The sequence below is a fragment of the Musa acuminata genome, chromosome BXJ2-4, assembly GCF_036884655.1.
Source record: "Musa acuminata AAA Group cultivar baxijiao chromosome BXJ2-4, Cavendish_Baxijiao_AAA, whole genome shotgun sequence".
Taxonomy (NCBI): Eukaryota; Viridiplantae; Streptophyta; class Magnoliopsida; order Zingiberales; family Musaceae; genus Musa; species Musa acuminata.
Genome location: NC_088341.1, coordinates 47750470 through 47762091, shown reverse-complemented (window position 1 = coordinate 47762091; position 11622 = coordinate 47750470). Strand labels below are relative to the sequence as shown.

At 37.4% G+C, this 11622-nt stretch overlaps 1 protein-coding gene across 2 annotated transcripts; it reads right to left on the bottom strand.

Annotated features, from left to right (window-relative positions):
- Positions 1 to 2201: 2201 nt before the first annotated feature.
- LOC135611383 (receptor-like serine/threonine-protein kinase SD1-8) lies at positions 2202 to 6048 on the bottom strand. Of its 2 annotated transcripts, XM_065107126.1 has the most exons (8): positions 5902 to 6048; positions 4634 to 5825; positions 3943 to 4068; positions 3689 to 3852; positions 3362 to 3572; positions 2997 to 3234; positions 2769 to 2919; positions 2202 to 2682 (listed from the first exon to the last, which is right to left on the bottom strand). In XM_065107126.1, the coding sequence occupies exons 1-8, from the start codon at positions 6031 to 6033 to the stop codon at positions 2374 to 2376; spliced, it is 2523 nt and encodes an 840-aa protein (XP_064963198.1). In that variant the 5' UTR covers positions 6034 to 6048; the 3' UTR covers positions 2202 to 2373. The 2 variants fall into 2 exon arrangements, with proteins under 2 accessions (XP_064963198.1, XP_064963199.1); XM_065107127.1 differs by having other exon boundaries at positions 4634 to 6002.
- Between the last annotated feature and the right edge of the window lie 5574 nt (positions 6049 to 11622).

Sequence of the window (11622 nt, the reverse complement as noted above, 5' to 3'; positions counted from 1 at the left end):
TCGTTATATGCTTTTTTTTATTGATGATTTTACAATATTCACTTCGGTCTATTTTGTAAAAGAAAAATTAGAAGTTTTTTCAAAATTTAAGAGTTCAAATTAATAGTTGAAAGTGCTGTTGAAAGAAAATTCAAAAGATTATACATTGATAATGAGAGAGATTTCACTTCTGTTATTATATTCGATTCTTTTTTTAAAGAGTATAGTACTAAAAAGGAACTTATATGTGTATATATATATCACAACAAAATGATGTAGCTAAATAAAAGATTCGAATTCTCATGGAAACTTATAAGTGTTGGCTTCATACAAAGAATTTATCCAAAGTCTTATATGCAGAAGGTATGGCATGGCATGTGCAACTTATATTATTAATCAAACTTCTCTTAGTCTAATCAATTTAAAGTCTCCATATAAGTTTATATTTGATGAAAAATCAAATATTAAATATTCTAGAGTATTTGCTTCTCCATGCTATGTTCATATACCAGACTCAAAGAGAAACAAGTTTGATACTAAGACCATGAAATACATCTTTATTGGCTATGATGAAAAGAAGAAATGTTGAAAACATATGAATCCACAAACGTATAGGTATGTAGTATCTCAAGATATTATGTTTGATGAAGTTTCTTATTATTATTCTTCACAAGTAATTTCTTTTGAAAATGTCAATCACAATAATAAAAGTGATATATGTTCAAAACCTAAGATTCTTTTGTCATCTAATGCTCGTATGGATTTTAGCTCATCTCCTTCCTCATCTATATCTACTCCTATTATTTCTTTATCACTAATGATGGAGCAAAGTAATATAAAAACTAATGATGTTTATGAAGAGAAAATTTCAATATTGAGATGATCAAAAAGAATAATTGTTAGACAATGTAAACATTTGTTACTGTTTCTTTTCTAACCAATTGATGATCTTGAGCCTACTTGTTTTGATGAAGCCAAAAGTAAGTGTTAATGTGTGAGAGGATGCCATAAATGAAGAAATGAATGCTCTTCATAAAAATAAAACTTGAGATCTTGTGTTAAAGTCTATAAATGTAGATCTAATTATTTATAAATTGGTTTATAAGGTGAAATGTAAGTCAAATGTGATTAAGACTTTTGGGATTCCAAGAAAAGTTAAAGTTGATGACATGCATGATTCTGCTTTTGCTAATGGATTACCTAAAAATAGATTTAGGTCTTTGCTATATGAAAGATTCAGATCATTACCTACTCGTTTTCGTGAGAAATTTGGTGCTGATTTGCACAAGCCTATTCTTAAATTCAATCGTTGTATGGATGTTGTGCCTTTTGCATTAAAATCTAGTTAGAGATTTCAATGGTCTTCCATTTAGGAAGTTGAGGTCAGGTTTTGGGTTAAGAGGTATTCCTAATGTGTTTAGAAGTTTCTGGATGGAATAACTTGATTCAGATATATTTCTACATGTGATCTCATACTCAGTGGTTTTTTAGTTATGAGTGTGACTTTGCAAATCAAATTAGAACTCATATCCAAAAGTATACTTTAAGGGAGAATATTAAGAAGTTAAAGTATATTTTGGAAGATCATAAATTAATATTTTATTTTTTTAAATAAGATTAGATAAAGTTTTAGGGATAAAAAATTCTTAGTTTAAAAAAGTTCAAATATATTTTGGAAGATTTCAAATTGATATCTTATTTTTTAAATAAGATTAGATAGAGTTAAAGAGATTAGGGACTCTTCTATTTCATAATTATAAATAGGTAGCATCTAAATCAATTTAAGTCTTAAGTATTACTTCAATAGGGCTAAAGTCAAAGAGTTTTTTTTAAGTGTTTTTCTCCTTGAAAAGTTCAATAAAATTTTCTTTTTTTCTTCTTTTATTTGATTTGATCTTGGGTTAATAATACCTTGTTATTACTATTTTAAAAAAATTATATTTTTATGTGAGTTTTTTTTTCCTCACATACGTTAGGTGAAAAATGAAACTCAGAAAGAAAAAAAATCCAAGCGATTAAAATAGTTATTGTCAAATCATTCATGCCAGCGCTATTAAAATTTCTTTCTTTATTTTATTTTCTTTCTTTTTAGTTAAAAAACAGAAAAACAACTACAAAGCATCGATAACTACGAGTTCTGCCCCGACAGATGTTAGTGGCTTCCTCGTAAGTCATCTGTTTTCTTTGCCCTTGCATTTGCGCAGAGCCCACTTGGGAAGATGGAAACAAATAAAACAATAGTAAGCACGAAGAAGGCTTACAAAGAAGGCTTGTGCACCTCACTCCCACACGGTAGATAGATCTTGTCGTTTCATGCGTACAACACTCGTACAAAAGATCTTCACACAACATTCGCATTTGCAAATTGATGATGCCCTCCTTCTACTTCATTCACTATCGACCTTCCACCATCGTGATCGATATGTCATTTACAGATACCGAGTCTTGCTTACTCGCCGACGAATCTGACTCAAGCGGGCCTTTTGTTGCCACAAAACCCGGTTGTGTCGGTTGTGGCAAGAGAGCACCGTCACTGCCCAACATTAACACTGCGGATGCCATTGTTGGTCTGTGTTCAGGCCGGTCTTGCACACATAGCAGACCAACTTTTATACACCTCAAGGCTTCAGCCATGGGAAAGGAGTCACCCATGGATTCATCAACTAGTTCCGAGGTTCTACCTTCTTTCCATAGACTCCATGCCTGAAAACAATTTAATTACTGTCACCGTCACCGAGGAACAAAGCATACATAGTGCAAATTAAACGTCGATGTGTTCTTGTGCTCACGTATCCTAAAAGATTCAGTTGAGGTGCAGAGTGATAAACCCCTCTGTTCCTTTTGCCGCTTACGATTTCGAGCACCAATACCCCGAAACTAAATACATCAGACTTCACTGAGAAGATTCCATCCATGGCATACTCGGGAGACATGTAGCCGCTACATTGCCATCAGTTTTGATGATTAAGTAATTTCAATTCTAATGATTAAACAACGTAACCGAAGCTGATACTTACTATGTGCCAACAACTCTCCTCGTGTTTGCTTCTGTTTCATCTCCTCCAAAGATCCTTGCCATGCCAAAGTCCGATATCTTAGGACACATATCCTTGTCGAGAAGAATGTTACCAGCTTTCATATCCCTGTGGATGATTCTGAATCTAGAATCTTGATGGAGGTATAGAAGGCCGCGAGCAATCCCGACTATGATGTTGTACCGTGTTCGCCAATCCAACAATCCCACTTTTGCTTTATCTGATTACAAACTCAGTAGAACGTTAGGATCTCATGAAATTGGTATGTCCCACGACTTGCCATGAGTTAGTCATGACAAATAGTGATCGGAAATTTCAAATACCGCGAGAGCGAAGCGGATACTAACCAAATAGGATGGCGTCCAAGCTTCTATTGGGCATGTACTCGTAGATCAACATTCTTTCTTCGTCTTGAATGCAGCAACCAAGAAGCCGAACAAGGTTTCGATGTTGTAGCTTGGCGATCAGCATTACCTCATTCTTGAACTCATCCAGGCCCTGCACTGACGTCTTTGATAGCCTCTTCACAGCTATTTCTTGTTCCTCTCCCAGATTACCCTGCGATCCATCATCGAGTACAGCAGCGTAGGCGCAAATTGAGTTGCTTGATTGAGAACCAAAGTTGGGGACTTGTTAGAGTGACGCCAGTAATGGACATGCTTGAATTGTTGTACCTTGTACACCGGACCAAAGCCGCCCTCCCCGAGCTTGCTATGTACTGAGAAATTGTTGGTGGCATCAATAATGGTGCCTAAGTCAAACAAGGGCAGGTCGATGTCCTTCCCCTCCCTCCCTTCGTTAATATATCGTTCTGAGAAGGAAATGTTACCCGACATGCCTGTTGACAAGTAGCAACTCAGTAAAAAGATTTTTTGATTCTCAAAATAGAAGTTAACATCATGACTCATGATAAGGCTTGTTGCTATACCTGTGCTTCTCCTTTTCTTCCTCCTCCGAATACAAAACGCAGTGCTAGCCAGGAGTGTGATCATCACAGCAAGGACCACAATGATCACGACTATATGACGCTGATGAGATGGGTTTGATTCCGAGCCTGACAAACAAATATAATTATTCGTTTGAGGAAAATCAACATCATTGTATCTGAATTTTGCTAGTGCTAATGTGAACCAAACTTGCGTGTTAGCTATCTCTCCCTATCAAACCAACTGTATGAGTTGCTTGATATTTTATTTATTCATTGCTACAACATTGTGATTGAGATCCCTCAAATCTGGTGGGGAATTATGGTCGCCAGATAATTCTGCATTAACCTTTTAAGCTTGCTTAATGCATCTGAGAACATAAGAGAAAATTTCCTGATGCAACAAACCATTTCCAAGTGAAGCTTCAGCTTGCAAGACCAAACAGTAGTTTCCAAGGGGATCAGGACAGACTCTATATATATATATATATATATATATATATATATATATATATATATATATATATATATACACTTGAGCTCTCCAACTTTGTCATTTGATTAATATGGCGGATACTACCTTGTAACCTATCAGGTTGACGCTACTTGAAGTGTCCTAATTAATAATTAACCCATGTGATTGAAGACAGACAGCACTACAAAATTAAGACAGAGTGAGCGATCACGTACGTACCTAGATCGGCGGCCGCTAACCTCAGGTACAGATCCTGTCCACCATTGGTGTACACTCTAAGATCGGTGAGTTCGGTTGTCCACATGATGCAGCCGCTCCCCGTCCCACTCACACTGATATTGGCAGCGGCATATGCTGTGCACGAGCAATTCGTCAAGCACATAGTCCTGCATTGCTCCAGGCTCAGGCTCAGGCTCATGTTCGCTACCGAACTCGATGTGTCCGGTAACTTGACGCCGCTCACCATGACGAACCCATCGGTCCCATTCCGGCAGTCCAGCTCTGTTTTCCGCCGGCACCCATCCGACGCATCCCTGAGAGCCCAGTTCGAGGGATTTTTGGGCCGAAAGCCATTGAGACAGCCGCATATCGGCGACTCGTTGGGGTCACAGACGCCGTTGGGGCCGCACTGCGACACCTTGTCGCACTGGTCCTTGGGCGCGAACCAGAAGGCGTTCCAGATCTTGCTCTGCTCGATCCAAACCAACCGCTGCGTGATGCCCGACTGGTTCACGATCAACCTGGTGATGAAGGCAGCGTCATGCACATAGAATGAGTAGAAGACCTCATCCCGGTTGACCACGAAATCGAAGGATAACTTGTCGTATGTCTTCATTTCAGGGATGCCGCTGAACCGGAGCCCGTTCCACGGCCCCGTGCGCCACGTTCTGGTTGACCGGGACCATAGGAATATCTCCGGGTAGCCACGCACGTCCACGGCCATGGTGTACTCGCTGGGCGCCGGATCGCTGTCGCTGGTCCAAGCCGTGAGGTTGCGGTTGAGCCCGCTCGTGAGGTTCCACCCAAGCTTCATGCCCGGCAGGAGCGTGTCGGTCGGGAAATCGAAGCTCTGCCATGCAAAGCTGTTGGGATCATTGCTGTTGCTGCCGGACTCCCTGACGACGAAATTCCCGTTATCGAGGAGCTGCGCCACCGGGTTTGCAAGAGCCCGGGAGCTCGAGTACCAGACTACGGTGGCGTTCTCGTCGGTGATGACGAGTGTTCCGTTTGTTTTAATCGACAGGCTCCCGGAAGTGCCGGTGATCGGTTGCCGGCGGTTCGCGACCCATACGACGGTTCGGACTGAGACTTTAGAGTACCATATCCCGACGTAGCGTTTATCGGAGCCGAAGAAACCCAACTGGAAGGTCCCGCCGGTGGAGATCAGGGTTTGGCCGTCATCGGTGAGTGACTGGTCGGGAGATAAGATGTCAGCTCCGGTGGTGGGGGAGAGGAGAGTACTACTGAGTAGGCAGACAAGGAAGAACCTGCTGGTCATGTTTACTTTCTAGATTGCAGCGGCTATGCCTGTAGACGGAAGCCAACGCCGCTGCTGTATATGTTTGGGACGGGGTTCGGACCTGAATGAAGAAGTTGCGATTTAAGCTGGCCGATGACATGACTTTGTTGACGTGGTGGTTGTTGTTCTTTAATTATTCTCCTCCTGTTGTCAGACTCATTGCACTTAGTTGATGCTGGAGAGGTAAATTAATAAGCTAACTAGATTTGACTGAACGTCCAAAACAACTTTAATTTGTATACTACCACGCAGGTGGATGACGACCTCTGGTCCTACACACAAATATCCTATGTCGTGACAAACAAGGACAAGGATTCGTGTTGTCAGTTCGTGGTATTTAGTGGACGAAAGACCTGGTTTTGTTTTTGTTTTTGTTTTTTTGTTTTTGTTTTTGGTTAAAAGAAAGAAATAGGAGGATTTATAAGAAAAGAAGGTTACAAGTGAATCGTGCGAACACTTGTAATTTGTCAATTAAATTGCAACCGCCAAATTTTGTAACTTGAGAATTAGATAGGAAATGGATATATTTAGATTTCATAAAATCGATGATGAGAGAGGTTGTTAGTTGCCTCAATTGATTGATTACTTTATGGGCGGCTTGACTTTGTGGAATACGTTCAATCGCGAAGCTTGTAGGAAGAAAGAGAGAGAGAGAGAGAGACGGGAGTAGATGAGCTCGTCGACAGTCTCTGTTAAAAGACCTGCTACCTTGCGCAGCACGGCCGACGACTTGCGGTGCTGGGTGTTTGGATAAGGAAGGAGACTTTTGACTGTCGAAGCCACCAGATTCCAGAAGACGTGCTTGTTAGTCTGCAACGTCAATCATTCATGGGAACGTAACCCCCGGCACATCCACGAGAGAGAGATACAAACGCTGTCACGGGACATGTGGAGGATGTAGACGAGCCAAGCTAAGTCAAGTTCGGTCTGCCAAACCGTGAAACTCGACAGTAACATACACTGAATTCTCTTGCATTCCAATTGCCCACCATATAAATTAGCACATTCATTTCGCGCACACATAACGTCACTTGCAAAGTTGCTAAGAAATCATCCGCGAATTCATTTTCGTTCTCTGTGCAAAATGAATTTGGGGCCCAACCTCAGCTATCCCGAAAATGGAAAAGGAACACAAGGTTACTGAACGGAAGATCGAGCTTATGCTCCCAATTCACGGTATGGTGTTTTTATTTAATTATTTTTTGAAAATTTTATTTATTGAGATAATATATATTTATATAGATTTTAAGATTTTTTCAATTATATATCCAGGTAATGCACATATATAATAGCGATTGATCATTAAATTATAGATTAATTGAGGACTAGAATAGAAAAAAAAAAAAGTAAAGTTGTTATTCCATATTTATCTCTATTATGATCCTCTATTATGCCTCCGTAAGATTGAGTTTTCATTAAGGATGTCAATCTTAAAATGATATAATTGAAATACCTTAAGTGCAAAAGGTTTTGTAAGAGAGTCAGTTAATTAATTAAAAGTGATGATTTTTGTTAAGGATGTCTTTTTATTAAATTTTTGATTGAATTGAGTTGTGATAGCTTATCTCATTTTACTTTCTTCTCATTTCAGATACATTTTATGATCAATCAATTTGTCATACGGTTCTATGAATGATATTGGTGAGTCATTTGCCCGAATTATTATCATCGGTTTCTTATATTCATCTCCAAAACCTCTCAGAGTGTAAACAATAATCTTTTTCATCACTTAATGAATGACTTATTAAAATCAAGTCATCTATAATAATTCTTAGATTTTTATCAGAGTATATAAAAACTTAGTATGCACTTGCAATTAACAAAGATGGTTTACAACTTACATCATGCTTCTGTTGTAATGTTGTATAATTAGTCGTGCCATGGAGCTAATAACTAAGACTTGAATAACTTATAGAATAAGATAACCTTGATATAACAATAATTTATTATTAGAATTTATTATTAAGGCTGGCTCTCTTGGTATTTAAATATTTTCTAGTAGACAATTAAGAGAGCTATCAACATAGGCCAATAATCATATCCAAAAGGATGCATAGTTATCAATTTTGGAGAGTTTAGAGGAGATCAAAATTGTTGCATTAATGAAGATGAGTACTATTGTTCTCTGAAGGAATAATCATCATAACATCAAAGCTAAAAGAGGAAGAAGGCATATATGTACAAAGGGTGCTCGATGTAATATTTATGTATATCCATATATTTCGGTTTTATCCATACTTTACACAACATCTAGAAGACTTGTAATAGGTTTGACAATCTCATTTAAATTAGCTCTTGTAGTAATTTTAATCCTATAAATGCATGTTATGTGCAGTTGTCGGGCAAAGATAAAATTAATCAAAAACACACCATCCCAATAGTTATTTTGGAGATTTTCTAGTTTCATAAAATATTAGCCAATACATCATATTAGAGCTATTCAAGTGGCACATGAATAGATGAGCATTTGTGGTAATATTTATGATTGATTTGCTATCTTATTTCATAAAAATATCATGTGAGCACTTAACGAGATTTTTGGTCATAATGGACTACCTTAGATACTTTGTCATATAATCATTTAGAGCCTGCAAAGTTTATATTTATAATTTGTATTGGCTATCAAGTATTTGCTGAAATATTTTATTGTAGGATCCTGAGTTAAATGCTTCCTCTAACGAATCTTCTCTTCTATAGATCCTTAAGGAATCATAAGAGGTTTCGAAGAGATTGACCATTTGCATACATATACACAAGGGTATCATATGACTTAGGCAAAACTAACTAAGTCCGTGATAATACACTTATAAGAGGCCGGTACCATTGGATTAAGGTAGATTAAATCAAATCAATGTTGAGAGTAGAGCCTCAATGCCCAAAAGGTGTCATCGGAGCAAGAGTTTTGATGGTTAGAAGAGAAGTCATTGAAGCAAATCTCATTAGTGGTTGGAAGAGAGTACGCTAGAGTAGTAATCGATAAGGGCAGATCTATAGGACCTATGATCTACGACATCACCAATGACCTACAATGAGGAACATACTTCTGGTTGTGAGTTGGAGAGAAGGGATTGCTAATTGTGGTAGTAGAAGGTGTTTGATGCAGAGTCATGTACTATGGAAGAAGGCGATAGATGGAGTGTAGCCCGAACTAGGAGCTATTGTTGTTGCTACAGGATGGTAGTGTCGAGCAACAAGGAGATTCTAATCATTGGGAGGAACCAAATCATAGAAAATATTGTAGATATCCTTATTGCTAGATCTATAGGGGAAGAACAAAAAATAACTCTATAGTAAAGAAGAACAAAGAAAGGTTGCGAGGGAAAATATCAATTTGTCTAAAGAAGACTTATACTTGTACAAGGCAAGATCGCTATGATACTATAAATAATTTATTGTAAAAGAGATTATGATTTTATTTATTAAAATAATACATATTTATATAGATTTTGGAGTGAAAGTTTTTTTCTTAATTATATCTTAAAGTTATGCACATATAATTGATTCACAAGTCATAAATTGACTAGGGATTATAAGAATCAAATATTTTACTTTCATAATTATAAGAATAGTAATATAATTTTTTAAAATATAGAAATCGAAATACTGAAGATAACTAATTACAAGGATATTATATAATTAACCCTATCGTGACCTACTCATCAATATCACGTAGAAATGTGTGCTGATTTGTCACCATTGCCACATCCATAATTAACTTCTTAAACAATATCATTTATTATGTTTACTGCTACTCCTATCAACCAAACTATAATAAGAAGTGAATAGAAATATATTGGTCTTCAATCTAGGTGGCATGAAAATTGACTAGAGCCATCCAAATATGCCATGCCAGCTAAAAGTATAGCTATCCGCTTATCATCAGAAAAAATTGACTATATATAAAAGATGATACAAGCACGATTAACAAGATATGATCTTTTTCTCTAAAGTCTGATTTGTTGATGCCGAAACCACATCGAAAATCTCATTTGATATTGCTTTTGGTTCGTGATAACAATACATCGGATACTTTAGAGTACCTTCGACAGATCAGCACAAGTCACATCACGTCGTATATGGTCAGGTTGATGGGCTAACTATAAATCTGACACTTCTCCAACAAAGCATTAAAACATTATGCTGTCGTTTTTTTTTTTTTTTTCAAAAGTCATCTCAAACCATTCTTTCTTTGGAAGTAAGATCTCTTTAGATGTTAGTAGACTAATTATAGATGATCATATATAGTTAGATCTCTTTAATATCATAATTTTTAAATTTAAAAAATTTATATTGAAATCTCTATAGTCATAAAAATGAAACATTTAATTCTATTTATCCTAACGTCGTCGATTTTACCGATGAAAGATATAAGACATGATAACACATGCATAAATAACACAAAAATGATGGATAAAAAAATAATTTTAATATCCTAATTATATTTTTTATGGTGACAAATGATGATATTGTTGAGGACCACGAGTGGCTATGGTCAGCAAAAATGACGTTGTGGATGGTGAGAATAGTTAGGACTTCTGTGGCTTCTTTCTAGGGGAGGAGGATGAGGAGCTAGACCGATGGCAAGAGGTGATGCAAAGAAAGAGGAGGAAGAAGATAATGTAGATGATGACATAGATACATCAACACTAATAACGATGTAAGGAAGGGCAATGCACTCTATATTTGCATCAGCATTATTCTGTATCTATGTCATTATCGACAACGATGTAAGGAGGGGCGGTGTTTATCCTTCTTCCCTCCTTCCCCGATCCCTTATCCTTCTTCCCCCTTTCATCGCTCGGCATGCACGAAGGGGGAGGAAGGATGAGCTATGCAGAATGATGTAGGGATGCGTCGCTCATCCTTCTTTCCCTCTATATCGCTCATCCTTCTTCCCGAAGGTGAACACCTCAATTATATAGCTTGATTATCACTTTCTTAAATCTCAATGTCCTTAGATGTGCTTTTGTTATGACAATGCAAATTAGATTGAGTCCAGCTCAAAGTTTGTCTTCGAAAATTTCCACATCAAAATTTTCAACCTAAAGTATTAGAAAGACTATCTCAGGTGACAAGACAATCTCAATGTTGAAGGCTAAGTTGAATGGTAATTCTCCTACCTAGTCTTAGGTGTCATCTGAGAGGCTCACAATATACTTGGTAGCCCATCCACCCAAGTACCTTTTACTCCAATAACCTACTTTTTTAACTCTTCGAGAATGTCTTGGTTGGTGACCTTAGCAAGACCATTAGTTTGAGTATAAGATACTAAGTTGAATTTTAGTTTAACTCTATAGGACTGATAGAACTCTTTGAACTTCACATTGTTAAATTGAGTTTCATTGTCGGTGATGATGACTCTCATAATTCGAAAGCGAGTGATGATATTCTTTTATATTGGTGCTAGGGTCTACCCATTTTATAAAATAGTCAACTATAATAATGAGAAACCTCCATTAGCCTAAGACTAACAAAAATGGTCCAAAGATGCCCATACCCCACTAGGTGAAATGTCATCCGTAATCGATCATACTTAAAGGCACTATAGGTTGATATTATATCCACACAAACCTTTGTCACTTATTGCATCTTTGGGCATAAGCAATGCATTCTTGTGCCACATCAACCAATTGAGCCCTTATCAAAGTACTTTGAAGGTGAGGGTTCGTTCACATGTGCTCTATATGTA